The 20,428-nt window shown below is 35.9% G+C and overlaps 3 protein-coding genes across 34 annotated transcripts in view; all 3 read left to right on the top strand.

Moving 5' to 3' along the window:
• The window catches only part of plekha6 (pleckstrin homology domain containing, family A member 6), an 86,100-nt gene extending 79,186 nt beyond the window's left edge, over window positions 1–6,914 (top strand). For 23 of the 31 annotated variants that reach the window (XM_084395919.1, XM_084395917.1, XM_084395916.1 and 20 more), the window contains 5 exons: window positions 743–892; window positions 1,032–1,165; window positions 1,545–1,687; window positions 2,429–2,516; window positions 4,632–6,914. In XM_084395919.1, the coding sequence (XP_084252045.1) occupies window positions 743–892; window positions 1,032–1,165; window positions 1,545–1,687; window positions 2,429–2,514 (513 nt within the window). In that variant the 3' untranslated portion in view covers window positions 2,515–2,516; window positions 4,632–6,914. The remainder of the gene's footprint in view (window positions 1–742; window positions 893–1,031; window positions 1,166–1,544; window positions 1,688–2,428; window positions 2,517–4,631) is intronic. The other 8 variants (XM_084395912.1, XM_084395911.1, XM_084395905.1 and 5 more) reach the window with 1 other exon arrangement.
• Window positions 6,915–8,882: 1,968 nt separating this feature from the next.
• On the top strand, window positions 8,883–11,060 carry golt1a (golgi transport 1A). 2 transcript variants are annotated; one of them, XM_084395812.1, is made up of 5 exons: window positions 8,883–9,199; window positions 9,406–9,497; window positions 10,153–10,331; window positions 10,552–10,615; window positions 10,752–11,060. In XM_084395812.1, the coding sequence occupies exons 1-5, from the start codon at window positions 9,175–9,177 to the stop codon at window positions 10,791–10,793; spliced, it is 402 nt and encodes a 133-aa protein (XP_084251938.1). In that variant the 5' UTR covers window positions 8,883–9,174; the 3' UTR covers window positions 10,794–11,060. The 2 variants fall into 2 exon arrangements, with proteins under 2 accessions (XP_084251938.1, XP_084251939.1); XM_084395813.1 differs by having other exon boundaries at window positions 8,885–9,274.
• Window positions 11,061–15,143: 4,083 nt separating this feature from the next.
• On the top strand, window positions 15,144–20,063 carry LOC311282257 (uncharacterized protein). The gene is made up of 6 exons (XM_084395895.1): window positions 15,144–15,326; window positions 15,896–15,935; window positions 16,426–16,529; window positions 16,672–16,770; window positions 16,847–16,893; window positions 17,041–20,063. The coding sequence occupies exons 1-6, from the start codon at window positions 15,266–15,268 to the stop codon at window positions 17,329–17,331; spliced, it is 642 nt and encodes a 213-aa protein (XP_084252021.1). The 5' UTR covers window positions 15,144–15,265; the 3' UTR covers window positions 17,332–20,063.
• Window positions 20,064–20,428: the final 365 nt, after the last annotated feature.

The raw sequence follows: 20,428 nt of genomic DNA, 5'->3' as shown, positions 1-20,428 counted from the left end.
AGCTCATTTCCTCACCATCTCAAACATATCATTTTCAACGTCTTCAAAATCAATATTTTGATCGCTGTCAGCTACTTTACCAGATCTAGCATTAAGTGACAGTGACACTAGTATTTCATTGCGTTCAGTACTTGCTCTGCAGTAAATCGCTGAGCCATTTCAGTATTTCATACTTGTGTATTCTATTGTTTTCTGCCTGCGGTAACTATGAGTGAAACATCACAGACATTGCTGTGACACACCTTGTGGGAAAACAGGCATTCTTTTATAATTGTATTATTTAATTCTTGTTATATTGTTTATAATGAATTGATTGAGGAAAACTAAGAAGATTGATGTCTAACTTTAAAAAATGAATGAGGATGAGGGTAGTAAATGACGTCCTGGGTCGCTAAAGACCCGAGGTATGCATTTAAGGGTAAAAAAGAAACTACTTGCGCTTAGAACCTTTTGTGCAATGGAAAGGTTCCATGGATGTTGAAGGTTCTTCATGGAACCATAGATGCCAAATAAAGAACATTTATTTTTAAGAGTGTAGTCAATTAAGTAAATTGATATATTATGTATCTAATAATAATTAATACATTAATTGGGTTCCATAAAGTATATGCTTAAAACATGAAATGATTTGCCACTGTGTAAGACAAATAAAAGTAATTCAAGATATCAAAACAATAGATTTTTTTGCAGTGTACTTTAAGTCATGCCAAGTATTGAGCGACTTGTTGTTCCTGTTATCCAGGTGCGGAGGAGAGTAACAGCTGATGAGGTGGATATTAAGGATCTCGAGGCGGCCGTGAGGGGAGGTGGTGTGGAGTCACCCAGGCAAGAAATTGCTCGCCTGCGACGACACGTGGAGCCTGAACACTATGACCTGGATCTCAACAAAGAGGTTAGACTAGAGGCCACATGGCAGCACTGATTTGCACTTGGACAACAATTTTTTTTTACATCATCCAGCAATTTTACATTTGTTTAATAATGGCTGATGTGAAGGATATGCAAGGACTTTTGTGTCATTGTTTCTCCAGTTGTCAATGCCAGATAAAGTCCTGATCCCTGAGCGATACTTGGACATCGAGCCCAGTACACCGCTCAGCCCAGAAGAGCAGCGGGAAAAACAGAAGAAAGTTGAAAGAATCAAGACACTGATTGCCAAATCAAAGTATGATGCACATCATGTCCTCATCCAATGCACACCCAGTAACCTTCGTTTTGTTTTTGTTCTGTTTGGTCTAAACCCATTTGTTATAATGCCATATAAACCATACGCAGCACTTGCTGAACAAAATGGGACTGTTAAATTTTTAAAACGAGGTCAAGCTGTGAAAATTTAAGTACAAAAACACACCATAAAAGTAAAAAAAAAAAATTGTTTTTGTTCTTTGGAAAATATAAGGTAATAGGTTTGGAACAACATTGAGTAAATCATGATTGTATTTCCTCTTAGGTAAAACCTTTAAAAAAATAGACTTTAATCACATCTGTGGAAATATATATACATTCTTTAATGTATATTAATGGATGATCTGTCTTTTCTCCAGCCTGCAAAATGTGGTGCCAGTTTTGGACGGGCCGGTGGAGGGATCCAGTAACCCGGAGCAGCAGCTTCATGAGCAGGAGAAACGCATCGAGATTTCCTGCGCGCTGGCCGCCGAGGCGTCCCGCCGTAGCCGGCTGCTCTCCGGTGAGGAAGCCTGCCGCCCAGAGGAGCCTGGCGAACTGTGACCCCTACTCTCTGATCACTGTCTGACCCTCATGCCCTTCTAATGTCACATGCTCCTCAATGTCCTCAATGCACACTTTCACCACACTTCAGTGCTGAGGTTGCACTTTAATTATACCTATTTTTTTAACTATTAGATTTGTTATTTTGCAAAAGGAAATGATAATGTGATTTATTTTTATTATCACAATCTGCAATATATTAATGAAGCTTTTAGATAACATCTAGATGTGTGACCTCTGTACTGAAGCACACTGTCTAATTCCATTTCGATTCACTGGGAAACTGCTCTAGAGTTTAATGACTATGAATATATTCAGGTTTGTTACCTTTCACTAAATCATTAAACATCAGAACACATATGAATTGACAAAGGCAGAGAGAACAAACATAATTTATATTCAATTTAACATGCCTTTGATCTCAATTGCTAGATTAAGATTTTTAAAAGCAGCCAAAATACAAAAATTCATGCTAATTTTAGGATCATGCATTGGACGTTCCTTCATAGCTTTCTTTCATTTTATTCCATATTGTTTTAAGTCAGAAATACAATTAGCATGGATTCATTTTACCTTCTGTGTTGTGGCTCCATGAGAGGACAGTATATGATCACCTCTCTGTCCCACAAATCCTTTTTCAGTTGCTTCATGGCATACATTCCTTTTGATATTTTCCCCCCATGATTCCACTGCATTGCAGCCCAGTGCGTCCCCAGTCCCCCTGCCTCCCCAACCAGCCTGGTCCCTCCCCCTTCTGCTGACTACTCCCACATCATGAGTGTGTGAAGGTGAGTCCCGCCACACTGCACAACAAACCCCGCCCCTTCCTTTCACTTCCAGTTCCTTACACAAACTCTCTTCCTGGGTCATTACTGTCTTTGCTTTATTTTACTTTCAGTAGAGCTAGACATATAAACACTCAGAATATTGGGGTGTTTACACCACCCTGTTTTGGGATTTTTCTAAAAGAAAATAATTATCTGCATATTTATTCCAGGATTTACGGCTACTCCACAAACACATCCTGCAATCGTGTTGACTGGCTTTCATTCTGTATATTTTGCATCTTTTCCAATGGACAAGTTTTGACACCAAGAGTAAACAGACTAACAGTAAACCTAAAAGCTGCAATCAGCTCATGACATTTGCCAGTGTTGATAAAAACCATGTGACAAGAATTTTGAAAGGCCTGGTGTTTGAATTTGCACATTTGGACCATGTTGATCATATGATCTATAGTGGACTTTCGCAAACCCTACATTTCTCCTTTGGGTCATTAAGGAGAATTTTTAACTGCTATACCACATGGAAACCAGATGCTGATATTTTGGCTTCAACGCTTGTGAAATTGTATTAACTGCTAGGCCAGAAACATACTCAACACAAGTGTGCGAACGCAGATGCGAATGTTTAACCAGACGCATTGCAAAAGTGTGATCCCTTTGAATGTATTTAACTTGCATTTCTCTGATGGTAGCAAACCTCAGAGCTCTATACGCTGATTTCACGCAGCCGTTATTTTGAAATCGAAAGCGAGGCTCCGGTGGGAAGAAAACCGGAAGTGTCGCCTTTAATCATAGGAGAGTCGTGAATGCGATGGCGTATTGTTGTGTTTAATGATGTTGTGTCAATTCTAAAACTGTACATACATTTCTTTCATACTTTAGACTATATACAGTGAAATTTATTTATAAATAAAATAATTTTTTTATATATAATTCAGAGAGTAAAAAATGAAGCAGGAATGAACTATATACATATCCTATATTAGATATTATCTTCCAATAGTGTGAATCGCGGCAGCAGCTTCAGGTTGGTAGTCCAAGGCATTGTTGTTTATCTGTACTTCCGGGGTTCTTCCCACCGGAGCCTCACTTTCAAGTTCAAAATGGCGGCTGCGTGAAATCAGCGTATAGACAAAAAAAGTGCCATTAAGCCAGACCTTATTATTCAAGTAGCTATCTATAAACATAAACATAAGTCAATTTTAACTATATAGGCCCTGCCATAAACAGTGTGTTTAATGTAACTCAGTGGTTCTCAACCAAGGGTCTGGGGCCCATTAGAGCAAACTTCAAGATGACTAAAGGTGATTTAAGACAAAAGTAGTATTACAAGTAGTATTTGTTTGCTTTATTTTAATTTCCACCCTAAACAAATTTTTTTTTTTTCTCATATACATTAATAACATCTTATAACTTACATGGGCTTTTTTATAATGAATACAAAACATTATACATTTTTCTAGTTAAGCCAAGCTCTAAAATGTAGAAATGTTGTACATTTTGTACACATGTATTTTCTTACCAGAAAAGTTGAAAATTCTCATTTACTTTCTTCGGCATAACACAAAATTGTCCATACAATGAAAGCAAATGGGGTTTAGTGTTATTTCGGACTTCAAAATATCATCTTTTGTGTTCTTCAGAAGAAAGTAAAGCCTCATTCAGACTCATTCCAAATCCTTTTTTTTTTTTTTTGTGCATATCCGATTGAAATCCGATCAGATTTAGCAAGTGTGAATGGAAAAAATAATCAGATGAAATGCGATTTTTACGAATCCGTTTCGAGCTACATTTATATGTGGTTTGAAATTCTATTCTGCATCCAAATCCGCATTTCTGGAAATCTGTTTCAGTTTCCAATTGGATGGACAAATAATCGGACTTTGACTGAGTGTGAACGTAGCCTAAATCATACAGGTTTGGACCAATGAGTAAATGATGACAGAATTTCCATTTTTTTGGTTAACTATCCATGCCAGAGTGTGTTTTTGGCCTTAGTGTAATTTTTGTGTTTGAAAAACGTTCAGAAGGTCTTTGAACTAAAGAAATATGTCAGTTTCTGACAATGCATTTATTCTCCTCTTCTCTTTTTCTCTCTCGCATCTCACATTTTCCCAGCTCAAGCTCTTGCAGCTGTCAAATTTGACGGTGAGCCCTTCTGAGTGTCCAGCAGACAAAGAAAAGATGGAAAAAACCCACCGAACACCAAGAACATATGTTTTGCCTTCGCCAAACATTGTATTTCTTTTGATTACTTACACAATACCAAGCAGAGAAATATTTCAATATGTTTGGATGTCTGAGGGTTGCTCACGAGGTCATCTGCCTCCACATCTGCGCGCACTCCGTATCCAGAGTGCATAACCCACAGAAGATCTAGGCTACGTAATTGAATTAATCAACTGTTTTGACTTGGTTTCGGAGGATGGCAGTCATATTACAAAAAGCTACAAACTAGCCAGGAAGTGGACGATGTTTACAGATTCATATCTGCTCTCGGTCACATTAAGTGATTGGAGTACACACAGCAAATTCATGCTACAGCTGCTCAGGGTGGATTCTGCAGACACAAGCACGTTCGTGACAGGAAAGAGCGCGACCAGAGGAAAATAGCCATGCTTGAGGAAGTTGTATAAACCAGACCAAGGACTACAGCAAAGTTGTCAAAGCTCAGTTTATCAGCAAGTCATCATGAGAGAGATTTGGAACCGCTGGTATGATAATTATTTGTGTTCAAAACACTAGCCTCGATCGGAACTTGGAACAATCGCAGACCGTTGTTGTTTGATCCAAAGGATGTTGTTGATTCAAGAAGACTTGGCATTGGGCACTTCCCCTCCATCAATTTTTTGGCCAGACTCACTGTGACTCCTCCTGGCCTCCTTCTTTCCCACAATCCTCTCCGGTTTCACTATAGGGTTTGAGAACCCTCGTCCCGTCAACATTGCAGTCTCTCAAACCATTGTCAGGCCTTTAAGTACCGTGTGTATCTATAAAGAAAGCATATATATTGATATGACTATTACTCTAATCTTTGCATCAAAGCCATGTGGACTCATCATAGTGCTTTTACTGCTAGGACAGTTGTTACCAAATAATGGTACCTAAATACTTGTGAGCGTGTGTGTGTGTTAGATTAATGAGAAAAGAAGCCCAAACATTGGAAGTGTCCTTAGAGTTGTAAGTCTGCTTGTTGAAACGATGCGGGGCCAGCAACTTGCATTACAGCCTGTATATACAGTACTGACTTTAAATTATGTAACCTGTTGCCCCAACAGAATATCAAAGCCCTTATTTGTGGATCAGTGTGCCATTTAGAGATTCATCTGGCTTTCTTTTTCTGCTGTGGCACAGTTTTTGTGTAAATATAGATTGACATGGAATTAAATGGAACAATATTTTGGATTATTTTTCTATCACTGGTAATTACCTCTGTAATCAAGCAGTTTGATTATAATGTATCGTAAAGTAAAGAACAATTTGCCAAACAATAAAAATCTCCTGTTTTGTACTTCGATCTTTCACCATATCGAAACCTCTGAAATGGCATGCAAGTTGTTAGCCCATACTGTGCTTTCTGCTTGTCTTTTTTTGGTTTTGGTTTTTAAACATGAAATCAGTCTGTCTTAGGTCTAACTCTTGACTAAACACTGGCTTACGCTTGTGTATGAGATATTTTGTGAAAAATTGTTTGAAAAATACTGTCATTTTTATTTCTCCCGTCAAGTAAAGTCATGGATATTATTTTGTTCTTATTCCCAAAAAAAAAAAAAAAAAACCCTGAATCAAGCTAAAAACACAGTATGAGATCTGGAAATGAAAGTCAAGTTTCAGAGAAGCAGATTACTCACCATCACTTTTAAGCAAAAACAGCCCTGAAGGGGAAGACAGAGATCTATTTTTATCATTTTTCAGAAAGAGAAAAACAAGAACAATGCTTTGCATATTTTTCTATGATGTATAAATAAGGGTTTGATTGGTTACATTTATAAAATGATTAAAGAGAGTTTTGATCTGACGTATTATGGGGAATTGAGGCTGATATATTTTTAATTTATTGACCAAAACTTTACAGCATCCTTTTGAAGGCCTTGTTTAAGTGTTATTTTGTATGTAATTGGACAAAATGGTCAAAAGTCACAGTTGGACAGTCAAAGCAGATATGTCTAATATTTGATAAAATATGTAGCGTATAAAGTGGGAATATCTAATTCAAAATAAGCACATTGTTCTGTGTAAATATTTTTAAATCAAAACACTGTATGTCATATTTACTGCTATTTTAAGTAAAAAAATAAATAAAAAAAGACTGCTTGAGCTATGCAAATCAAACAAATTAATACTTCATGTGCTTGCTTTAGAAGTACCCTCATGCAATAAAGCGAATGTATTTAAAACCTTCATTTGTTAAAACTCTTCATTTGTTCGTATCACTTTTTGAACCTTAAACACAGAACAACCATCCTTTAAACATGACACTTTTCTTCATTCATTTTAGGTGGACAACAGAATTTCTTTGCTTCACCTTGTGAGTTAATTAATAGCACCTCCATTGAAAACAATTGCCACGTGAAAAAAACGCTTTGGTGGACACAGGGCCTTACTCTTGTTTTGGCAGTTGGAATACTCCACAATGAAACTCATAGTGTTGAGCCAGACGCCATTCAATGCATCTTTCCAACATGTTTTTTTTTTTTTTTTCATAGAAATCCCATCATATTTATGACCACAATCATTCCTGCGCCACTTAGTTGTAAGTAATCTATGTAAACATCATCAAATGTGAGACAAATTCAAATTCTGCTGTAAAGCAAACAGTATGTTAATATATTTATGATACACACTCTAATGGAAAGTATTAAGGCATAGAAGTAATATGTTGTGAAGATCAGTTGGTTAAAGGACAGTTCACTTTGTTGCATTTGTTAAACAGAGGGTAGGACAAATGAGTGCACAGACTGAGAAGGGATTTGTGTAATGGAAAATAAAGAGCTTGTTGGGGATTGTTTCAATAGATGCCAGGAGGGGAACTGGTTATGGTTGAGGTACAAAGAAAAGAAAAAAGAGGTTAATGGCAGGACGGAGAAGAGGAAGAAAGAGGTGCATGTGCAGATTTAAGGGAGATATTTTGCTCATTCTCTATATCAATATTACAATAATCACAGATTCTATTTGTTAGCATTAGTAAACGCACTGTGAACTAGCATGTACAAACAATGAACAGTTCAATATGTGACATTAATAAATGCTTCAAAAAGTATTAGCAAAATGCATTTGAGCATTTGTTCACACTTCCACAAGAGATAATGCTGAGTGAATAGAGATGTGAACATTCATATTATACAGTTAAAAACACATTAGAATGGTGAACGCTTGCCGTGTTATGACCTGCCGTAGCCGCTCTCACGTGTGGAAAAAACGTATCTCGAATGAAGTGCAATTTTTCATTGAGTTTTACTTTCACTTTCACCACTGTGTTGTTTCAAAGCTGGTAAAATGAAACTTTTTTATATATCATTGTACGCTCATGAGTGTGTTTTAAAACATGATGGCGGTGACTAAATGGAATGCGCAATGAGTGCAACAGTTCCCGCCCCCTTTTATTTTTTCCAATATTTTTTCCCATTCTGGGATAAAAAAAAAAGTCTTCGTTAAAGATGTATAAGCCATGAACTAAGCCAATCAGCTACAAGGTGAATCACATTACAAACTTTGGTTTGAAGCAAAAAAGTTTTTGAAAATAGGAAAAAAAGACTAAGGACAAGACTGTGTACTTAACAGCTTTATAGTGGTAATGGGGTTTTTCACTAAGAATTCTGCCGTTAATAGGCCTGTCTTTAAAGGTTTAAAGTTATTGTTCAAAATAAATTCCTATAGAGAAAATGAATGGAGAAACAATGTCATTGAGCATTGCATTCTGGGTAGTCGCCGCCATGTTTTAGGAAAGCGTATGAAAAAGTCAAAACTGCGAGTTTATATCTTTTAAGAGAGTTTATATCTTGTAAGAATTGTTAGACATAAACTCTACATATTTGTGAGATAGTCACATTTAACTTTAAAATTTTTTATTCTGTGGCAGAAACAAGGTTCCATACATGGGCAACGGGGAATATTAGTAAAATATCTGACCTTTGAATGCCGCTCTTGACAAGTCCGAATCAAGTAGGCCTATACCAGAATTTTGTTTAACTAAAGTTACCAAAAGGATCTCTGATAAAATGTCTATTTTTACACATGTTGTTTTGCACTATTTTCTTCTGAACACATCTAATATGAATATACAGTTATTTGTCATGCCAGTAAAGCACATTACATACTCCAGTTATTTAGATTGGGGGACAAGGGATATTACCAAATTGTGAAAGGTGTTAGGGTGTACTTTTGGCAGGGTTAGCGGTCATATTAGAGATTAATAATTTTTTTTTTTGTTGTGGGATGTGAGGTAAGGAAATAAGGGCAGAGGTTGAGTTGACACATAAATGAGTGAATGGACTGTGATAGATTGTAAAGGAGATAAAGTGATCATCATTCTAATACGTTTGGTTAATGTTCACCCTACGGTAGGGTTCAAAGTCAAGTATACGGGAAACATTCAAACCAGTAAAAACCAAGGAACCTAAACCGGGACATCTGAGCCAAGAAAGACAACAGAGGGGAAACCATGATCACAATCACTGAGTTTCAGAGTGAGTGTCTTTCTTTCACTGAATATAAATGAACCGCTGTATGAGTTGCAGTTACAACTGAACACAGAGACACTGGTATGTTCATTCTGACTTTTATTGTAAATTGATAATGAGAATATGTTATCCCTTTTAAATGACTACAGTAATAATTGCTTGATTAACTAACTAAAAATATAGCTAAACAATCTGTTCTAACTGGATTCTAGAAATCGGTGTGGGTCTGTCAGGATTCGGCATGTTCTTTGTGCTGTTTGGAATACTGCTGTACTTTGACTCGGTCCTGTTGGCGTTTGGTAATGTAAGTGCTATAATGAGCTATGACACAACAAGCTAGATCTTTGGTTTCTAAAAAAAATTGGAGATCTGCCCAACCATATGTCACTTTTACCAAATATGAAGCTTTTTTTGCTAAACACAGCTAATCTATTCCATACAAACTTTAAATCCAGAAATGGTAATAAGTGCAAAAGGCCCAAATACATGAATTACAATCACTTGTAAGTGTGTCAGAAAATGACATCCAATATCATTCTAAAGATTAGGTGTTTTTTCTTTATTCTGCAAGAATGCATTCAGTTGATCAGTCAGAGTAAATATTTTTAACATTGTTACATAAACCTATATTTCAAATAAAAGCTATACTTCAAACAAAAATATTAAGCAGCTCAAATTTTTTTAACATTGAAAATCAGAAGTCAGCATATTAGAATGATTTCTTAAGGATAATGTGATACTGATGTAATTACTATACAGTTTTTAAATAATAATATAGACAACAGTTATTTAAATTGTAATAACGTTTCATAATTTTACAGTTTTTACTGTATTGTAATAAATGCAACCTTGGTGTGCATAAATGTTTCTTTCAAAAACATAAAAAAATCGGTATAGTGCACATAAGTTTATTTCTTTGTTTTGTGTACTTTCCGAACATTTTCCTTCTCTTGTATCAGATTCTGTTTCTGTCTGGTCTGGCCTTCATCATTGGCTTGAGGAGGACAGTCCACTTCTTTTTCCAGAGACAGAAGCTCAGAAGCTCCGCCTTCTTTCTAGGAGGCGTGGCTTTAGTTCTACTAAGATGGCCTCGTATTGGCATGCTAGTGGAGACCTATGGCTTTGTGCTTCTATTTAAGTGAGTAAACAGTTGAATCATGTCCTGTCTATACGGGGCAGGTGCCTCATTTGGTTAAGATATTCTTACTTTAAACCAACCAGATGCATTTTACCTAATCGCATTTTGAAACCTTATATATTTTTACCAAATACATGCTATTTGTCTGCTTGAATTGGCATAATTCTGGGATCGTTCCTCTCCTAAACTGACAAATAACACAAATCTACATTGTTTGTAGGTCATTCTTCCCAATGGCTTTTGGATTTCTCACAACAGTCTTGAACATTCCCTTTTTAAATACGGTATGGAACAAAGTTGGATCAAAACTTAAATCTATATTAAAGTTAAGCACAACCAAAGTATTTATTTTTTACAACAATACAATTAAACATTCAGGGTTGACTTAACATTCCTCATTGTTTCTTTGCTCTCTTTCAGATGTTAAACAAGTTATCTGGAAGTAGTTCCTCAATGGTGTGAGGGCAGATGTTGGAAATCTGGATGTGCTGTTGCAGTGCACTGTTAAAATTTTTGATTTTTTTTCATATATATTATATATATATATATATATATATATATATACATGGACTAAGGTATATGATGGATAGTTGTGTGGTTTATTTTATTTTAATATTTTAGTAAATTTTTATAACAACATGTCCTAATAAATTAAGAAACTACTATATAATAACTTAAGAATGTTATTTTTGTGTTCATTTATTTTTAAAAAAGATATCTTTTTTCATAAAAAAATACATATATATATATATATATATATATAGGCCTATATATATATATATATATATATACAGTATATATATATATATATATACAGTATATGCCAGCAGCCATATCACCCTGTAGCCCAAGACTGGTTGCCCACTGAAGCTAAGCAGGGCTGAGCCTGGTTAGTACCTGGATGGGAGACCTCCTGGGAAAACCAGGTTGCTGCTGGAAGAGGTGTTAGCGAGGCCAGCAGGGGGTGCTCACCCTGTGGTCTGTGTGGGTCCTAATGCCCCAGTATAGTGACGCGGACACTATACTGCAAAAAGAGCACCGTCCTTCGGATGAGACGTTAAACCGAGGTCCTGACTCTCTGTGGTCATTAAAAATCCCAGGATGTCCTTCGAAAAAGAGTAGGGGTGTAACCCCGGCATCCTGGCCAAATTTGCCCCTTGGCCTCTGTCCATCATGGCCTCCTAATCATCCCCATATACTGATTGGCTTCATCACTGTCTCCTCTCCACCAGTAAGCTGGTGTGTGGTGGGCGTTCTGGCGCAATATGGCTGCCGTCGCATCATCCCAGTGGATGCTGCACATTGGTGGTGGTTGAGGAGATTCCCCCATCTATGTAAAGCGCTTTGAGGTCTCAGAAAAAGCGCTATATAAATGTAACTAATTATTATTATTATTATTATTATTATTATTATTATTAATTATTATTATTATTATTATTATTATATATATATATATATATGCTGCAATATGAGGGTTTGATGAGCGCAAGACATACGTTGATCTGTACTTTTTACATTTCCCTCTTGAGATGAACACAAGCAAAAAATAAAATGTCTGGTGATCTTGTAAAGCTTCTTGGCCTGCTCTCAACGCTACAAGTTATGAATATATATTTTAGAGGAGTGCTTTTCCAATCATCTAATTTCTATTCCATCTGTCTGCTCCCCCCAACTTCAATGAACTACCCTCACATTGAAAATCAAATGATATCGAGTTCAAATATATAAAGGCTTTGTGGTTCTGGAATGTTCCGGTGAAATGGATGGGTGGTGGACCCACCCCGGGGCAAAAAGACAAGATCAGAGGGAAAGAAGGGAAGCTTATGCAGGTCTCCCACCCACCGGGGAGGCTATGACGCAGGTGATGTTGTATGAAAAAGATAAATTGTGTCTGAAAATTGTATGAACCAAACACAACCTCCACACCAGCAGGTGTAAAGGTAAGCCATTTACTTTAGTCTCCCACTGCCATGAAATGTTCATGTTTGCATTAATAGTTGCATACATGTTAGTGTATGCGTGTAAGCGCACATTTATACATTCTGTGTGATGGTCTATTTGAAGTCCTTAGGGAGTGTAAGCACACATTTATACATTCTGTGTGATGGTCTGTTTAAAGTCTAGGGTTTGGATGGTTTGATTTACAGTTTTACATTTACATATGCATTTGACATTTTTCAATGTGATTACAGTTTATTGACGTTTTTTTTTTCTTTTTTTAATCACTGGAAATATGCATTTTTGCAATGTTTTTGTATAGGCAGATAAAACCAAACCAAAAGGGTCTGAATGTGAACTAAATGTGATGCTTTTTAAAGAAGAATCCACTTTTTTGTAGTTTCTATGCTTTTCAAAATGTAAATGAATGCACATTTTGATATCACTAATTCCATGTTCAATTTGAGCCTGTGCGGTTTTGAAGAATGATTTTCATTTTTCTTGCGCACCTTTTACAATGCTTTTTTATCCTTGCTCAGCAGCATTTTGGTCACAAAATATCTGATTAGTTGATATTATTGTATTCAATTTTTATTTTTTTAAACAGAATAGGAGTAGGGGTGAAAGGCTAATTTCTGATGCTTTTGATAACTTAAATTCTCTTTGAAGTGTGTGTCTGAGTTTGTGTGTGTGTGTGGGGATGAGGTATACCCTACATTATTGCAGTGTCCAAAATCCTTGTCCTTGTAGGAACATTTTTTGGTCACCAAGAGGAAAACAGCATGTAAATCATACTAAGTGGTGTTTTTTGAAAATGTAAAAATGCTGAAATTTTGGTTTAGGGGATAGAATATACAGTTTGTACAGTATAAAAATAATTGTGTATATGGAAAGTCCCCATGATAACCCAATGTGTGTGAGTGCGCGTGTGCCGTGTGTGTTGTCCTTGTAAACCCTACAATACATTATGTATGGCAATACAATGATGGGTATTTATCCAGTAAGGAAAGAAGCTTATCATACTGAATTGTGTTTTGAAAATTTTAAAATGCAATGTGTGTGTCTGAGCTCACGAGTACGAAAAGATAAAGAGAAATGTCACTGAAACGTGTGATCTCTTAAATGAGTCTTCTTTTAAGTCCCCATGATTCAGAAAACAACCACGTGTACTGGTTTTTATACATTTCTTTTTTACAGAAACTAATTTTGGTTCAAAACACATTCAAAATGATGCTACTTACCATCATTCTGATGATGTCAGTGGCGATTCAAGACACATACTCTTCAGTGCATTTTCAATATTACTTAAAAGGTAAGTTTAATGTTGTGTTAACTGGAATTAACTTCTAATAAATATATTAAAAATATAGCAAATATTAAAATGTGTTAAACAGTCTTAAGGCAACAAATGACAATGCAACTGAAAAGAAAATAGCCATCTAAGACTCTAGATGCATTGTAGAGGTTTTAAAATCTCTGTGTCTTACAACATTTACCATTGTAGTGTTTATAATTTTATGGAAAAACTTCATAATGTTGATAAAAAAAAGTTAAATTATAAAATATATCAAAAGCCTGTATTGGACATGTAAATACTGTAAAGCATAGTTTCACTTGTCTGAATGAAACACCTATGTCTAGATGAAACTCCTGAAGAAGCATCACTCCGGGTTCTCAGGAGAACTGATCCTCGTCCCACAGCTGGATCTCCTTCTCCCAAGCTCTCAGTGCACTTCTCCATGGGTGCAGGTCCTCAGAGGAGCACATGGTGGTTGTCTCCAGAAAAGCCTTACACAAAAAGAAGGCAGCATGTTGCATACTACAACCTCAATTCCTTCGGCCTCCACTATGGGAAGAGAGAACAGAACATGCTTGCAGGATTTAAACAGAAGATACATGTAAAGTGAGGTCCAGTAGAGTTGTATATTGTTCTTTCATGTATTCTTTGTGATCCTTTAATCATCTGATTGCCACATGTGATTGATGTACATCCCATACAGCAACATAGATCCAGGCCCACATCTGGTACACGTGGATTCCACATGGCCCAGACGCCAGCTGGATCTGGACCAACACTATGTTGCTTTATGGGATTAGTGAGAGAGTTCATAATCTTCACTATAAAGACGAGTATTGATAACTTTAAGGCCTCATTTTACTAGTAATTAAAACATTATCAAACAACCTGAATAAAGGGACTTTATTTGGTAACGTAAAATAAATGGTAAAAATGTTATTTAAAATAACCTAGGTTCAATACATTAGGTTACACCCCTGAAAGAGATGTGTGTAATATACTTCCTTTTCACACACTCTGATGATCAAAAACCTAACATGTTTTTTTTTTGTGTGTGTGTGTTTTTTTTTCAAATAAACTGTAATAATACTTTATGTTGCCACATAAAGCAAAATCTGGAAGTTGTTAAAAAAATAATTACTGTATACGTTTATTTATATCTTGTAACTAAAACCAATTCTAAAACCTCATCAGATCAGGTTCTCTGATTATTTCCGTATTTATGGTAAACTGTTGCACTTACAAGCAAACCACACTATTAAAATATATATGATATCTGTTAGTTTTCTTTCTGATCTTCAAAATGGCACAAAGTTTGATCATCCTTAAAGACTGGACTTAAATTTCTATCTTTGCTACTGTATGTGATCTATACTAGGATTGTATATCAATAATAATACAATTTGAAATAATCTGTAAATTTGTATTTATTTATTTTTATTTTCAAGTACACATTTTAACATTCAAAGCATCTCTTTCAATGAGCAAGATATTCTGGTGCTGTATCTTCAGTGTTTAACCTTATTTAAAGCTGGTGACGCTCAACCACAACTTTCCACTGACTCTAGATGGTAATCACTGAGCGTTTCCGTGGTGGTGCTTTTGAGAGGGAACTTGATCAGCACTTTGATACAAATATTAAAGACCATTATCAGAAACAATTTGAAAAACGAAATAATTAGTGCGAGTGTCTGAAGTCATGATGTGGATCCCTGTATTCATTTTTACCTTCTGCATGTTTCTCTTCAATGTGCTGGCAGGTAAGACACGTGGCACAAACTTTTTTTTCTTTTTTTCAGATATATTTTCCAATAATGCTCAATAGGATGATTGTTTAAAACCAGAAATGTAGGGTATCTAGCTTAATATAAAATAACAATAAAGTAAGATAACGACTGTAAAATTCTTAAAGAAAATGTGCAGCGTGCAAAATACAAAATGATTATTAAATTAATAAAAACTCTTTTAATTATACACCATATCACTATAATACAGTTGTTATTTAAACAGTTAAGATCTGAAAGTTGTGATCAAGTAAAACTTTTTGTGTGTGTGTGTGTAAGATGAAGAGGCAAGCACAAACGTGTACAAATATATAATCTGGAATGGAAAAAAAGATACAAAATATTTCTTATGTGGCAGAGAATGATTTCGAGTCAACAAAAATGCAATATATTGATGTAAATGATGTTGAAATGAATCTAATGCAATTTGTAACTTTGTAATATCTGAAACTGAATATAGAATAATACAAAATCAGCACACATTGTCTAGTTGATCACCTGTATCAGTTTGTTTTAATGCAAATTAAATGTATTGATTCCCGCAGATCAATCTAACGATACATGCAATGCAGGACAAGGAGTTTGGTAATTCTGCAAACATAACAAACGTTTTTTGTAGACTTACAATGTAACACATTGGCCCGGTTTCACAGACAGGGCTTAGACTAAGCCAGGATTAGACCATAGATCAATTAGGACATTTAAGTAATTTTTATAAACATGCTTAGAAAAAAAACATTACCGATGTGCATCTTAAAACTAAAAAGGCACTGATATATTTTTAAGATCAGTCAGTGCAAGTTTATTTCAGTGGAAACAGCTCAGACTTACATTTTAGTCTAGGACTAGTCTTAAGCCCTGTCTGTGAAACCAGGGGATTATTTTTTACTTTTAGCCTTTGAGCTGTACAGTAGCTATTTGTATTATGACTTCTGTGAGAAGTGACACTTTGATGCCGTACAAATCGGCTAAATGATTTGAAACAGTTTTTGTATAATTTTATTATATATATTATATACACAACTTAATCTTGTGATGATTCCAGTTATCAACATTTATTTATGCATTGTTTTAGTAAAGTTCATCATCTGGTATTGTACGGCATCATCGGCTTCCTCGTTTTCTTGGTTTTCATTCTCCTGATTCTTCTCTTTAAAATAGTCATCACAATGAAAAGTGGTGAGTGCATTACAGTAATACATGTTTAATTGCTTATTTATTCCTTAATATCATAGTAAATAACAATAATTAAGTATTTTTTTAATTCAAAAGATGTAGCTTTATTGAGCCTAGTATGTGTGTGATTTTTGTTTTAACTCAGGCTTTAGAGGAGACACTATCCACTTAGCTAGCGACACGGAAGAATCAACCGCTTTGCGTCAGAATAATGCATTAAGTGTTTCCTCTCCTTCATGCGAAGGTAAAACATGTTTTACAATTCGTCTTACTGTTCGTCCACTGAGGCTTTCACGCTAAACTTTGGCCTTGTCAATTAGGTGGAGATAATTCATCCTCTACTAGTTCTGAGACCCCTGGAGGCTCGGTAAGTCATCTGAAAACCATTCTCCTTCAAGCACCTGAATACCATCCATTATGAATTCCAGATGCATCACGTGCCATTTTAAGGGTGTTGCAATTCTTTATTAACATTTTTGTTTAATATGGGATTTTGTTTTTGTTTGGGTGTCAGCTGGCAGATCTTTCCTGTAACTCTCAGCGGTATGCAAGCCTTCAAGACCGTTCTAAGACTTCTGACTACATAAATGTTGCAGAGAGTGCTTTACCTGGACCAGTGAACTTTCATAATAAAAAAATGGATATAGACTACGTGAATGTTAAAGAGTCCCAACGGAAGAAGATCAACAGAAAAGGCCAAGCAACCTGTGATGACTGTAATATTAGTGTTAGCAGCGATACAAGCGAGGAGTCTGCTGTGAATTACTCCAAGGTTGTCTTTACTAAGATAGATAGGCCTAAGTAAAAGATGTGATTAGCTTTTGTAAAAAAATGAGCTTACACGAATCACTCACCCTCCCAGAAATGAGAATTATTATAATTTACTCACCCTCATGTCGTTCCAAATCTGTATGACAATAATGTTTCAGTAGTTTTTGCCCATACAATAAAAAGTCAATGGGGTCCAAAGTAACACTGCTTTCATTTTATTGACAAAGAAATAGCCTAAACAACCTTCTTTTGTAGAAATTGATTTGGAACAGCATGAGGGTGAGTAAATGATGACAGAATTTTCAAGTTACAGTTTAATAGTCCTTTTAACATTCTGTAAAAAGGTGTGTTGTTCATATTTTCAGAACGAACACATACAATTTTAAACATGGTTACCTAAGCATAAGCATTTTTTCCCAGTGAATTTTCAGCCGCACTTTTTAGTGAATTTTTCAGATCAAAAAACACCACATCCTGACAGGAAGGAACCAGACATGCATCTGTGAAAGTCTAACAGTAATAAATAACTCATTTAAATGTGCAGGCATCAAATGCTGTAACCTGATAACAAACATGCCCCTTTCTTCACTATTGACACTTGTTTTTTACACCGTCAAGCATAATTTTTCATTTAGGGCCTGTGGGAGACCATAAAAATCTCACGATTCACCAGGAGCGCATCTCGGAACATTGTTATAAGGACAATTTTTAAGTATAACTTTGATATTTCCCAGTATACCACCACACGTTTGATGCAATTTTTTATATTTGATATTTACAAGTTTAATATTTGATATGCCACACATCAAAATGTCAATGTTATGGTGGTGGATCGCATCAGCTTGCACTGACAAAAGCTGCTTCGGCTTGAAGTATCGGCTTGATACTTCGTGGTATCAATGGCTCTGCATGTGTTAATATGAAAGCCTATTTGAATGTGAACTTTGTATAAAGCTGTGATGTTATTTTGAATGCAGTACCTATTTATAGTCCATCTGTGCATGAGCCAATGTCGAGAGCACACATTCAATATCATTCTTCTCATTTTAAGGCCAAAACATTTGTATGCGATAGCCTAAATAAACAACCATAACCACACGGATATCTGATAAACACAAACCCTCAAAGGAACCCAAAGGGACTTTAAAAAGTCACCCTATTCTGATAAGACACAGATGTTTAAATAATTAAATAATTGGGGGAGACATCCAGGTTCCTAGAAACGCTTCTATTTTGAGTTCACATTCGAATTGAATTCAATACTAAATTAGTTTTGCATTGTAGCACTCTTTTCAAAGTGAGCCTTTTGTGAAACTGCTTTAAATTCAGCAGCAACAGTTGTAGTTCAATGAACTTAAAGTGCATGTCTTTGTGAATATTGTTACAGTATGTTACAAACTTTGTGTCATAGAAGCGTTGCTACAGACATTTATAAACACACCGCTTGCATGTGGTTCTGGTTAGGGATTTAAATAAATACAGTTCGTATTGAAGGGGGGTTTTATCTTTAGTAGCAGTGCAACAAAGAAATGCCATTGCATTGCTCACATCCGACTAATACTGAATGTTCTGTCCACTTCATTGGTACTCAGCTGCAGGCACATCATCATGTTGTTAGTCCAAGATAAGATAAGTTTTTAATAAATTATTTCAAAACCAAACCTTTTTTCTTTATACAAAATTGACATTGTCACACAATAAAAACTTTAATAACAAAAAGTGTTTTCCCACAGGCAGTATAAAGGGATTGACTGTTGCGAAACATTACTCAATGCAAGGAGGATTCCAATCATTTTGGCACATCCACAGAGGTTTGGCGTGTGAAGTTTGGTGGTTTGGTTAAATAACAGCGCTCTGTTTCCACAAATCTCCCCAGCACATGCAACATCTGTGTTGTAGACAAAAATAAAAAACAGCCTTAAGTTGGTGTGTCCCTAAACCTTTTTTCCTTCAATTTAGTTTTCTTCATTGTGGCTCTCAATATAAACCATTTTATTCTCAATATAAACCATGCAAATGGCTAAATCCAGCTCTGACATTTTGAACAAAACAACAGCTTTGGTCATCGACGCATTGCTAATAAGCCAATGTCTCGAATTAAGTTGTAAAACATACAGTATAAACAATCGACCGGTGAGGTATACCAAATGTTAAAAGCTTTCATTAAAATGTCTTAATAGCTCTAATGTGTAATGGCTTCAGTGTGTCAACAGTTACAATGTCTTCATTACTGAATTAAATAAAACTTGCTGGAATGTTTTAATTTCTTGTGTGTAATGAAAGTTTGACCACCAAAATCTCACATCAGTAAACTTCTCTAGCTTTATTGCTACACTGTTTAATACTGTTTATGACATATTTCACTTTTAAAACCACAAGAATTGCATTTTAAATATTTAGGGCTGGAGGAATGGATTCGAATTTCTTTTTTTCTTTTCTTTTTTTTTCTTTTTTTTTTTTTATTACCAGTGACAAAGTATTTTCAATCACATATTCTTTTATGTCTGCATATGTAGGGAGACCAGGACGTCTCTAGGGTTTTGCCTCAAATGTCCAGCTACATAAATGATTGGTTTCAAACACTGTCTTGAATTAGTACTTTTTGTGTGTGAATTATAGCTTCCAAACAATCCTAGTTTTGTTATAGTAACAATGTGAATTTAAAAGGAACGTCTCGGTTACGTATGTAACCCTCATTCCCTGAGTAGGGAACTTAGACGTTACGTCAGTGACGACGAATGGGGTTTCGCTTAGAAAGCCTATCACCTTCGATATTAGAAAATGAGCCAATGGCAATGAAATGCCATGGGTCTGCGGAATTTGCATAGCTTAACTCCGCCCCACCTTGTGGGTATATAAGGAAGTACGCCGGCAACATGCAGATATGTCTTCGCTGAGGAGCCAAGACTGAACTCAGACATATGACCAGGGAGGGGACTGCATATAGAGAATCACTGGGGTGTCCAGCCGCAGGTGGAATATTTAACCCCAGGGGTGGCAAGGTGGCTTGCCAAGGGAAAGACACATGCTCAGAGAAGCTAACAGTGGAAATACACATGTGGGGGTCGCCCAGAGGGGGAACCATGCACATGGCGGCACCTAGTCAATCGTCAACAGTGCTGGAGGAACTC

Source organism: Rutilus rutilus (assembly GCF_951802725.1).
Source record: "Rutilus rutilus genome assembly, chromosome: 22".
Lineage (NCBI taxonomy): Eukaryota > Metazoa > Chordata > Actinopteri > Cypriniformes > Leuciscidae > Rutilus > Rutilus rutilus.
Note: the sequence above shows the minus strand (reverse complement) of the source record. Positions and strands in the feature narration are given on the sequence as shown.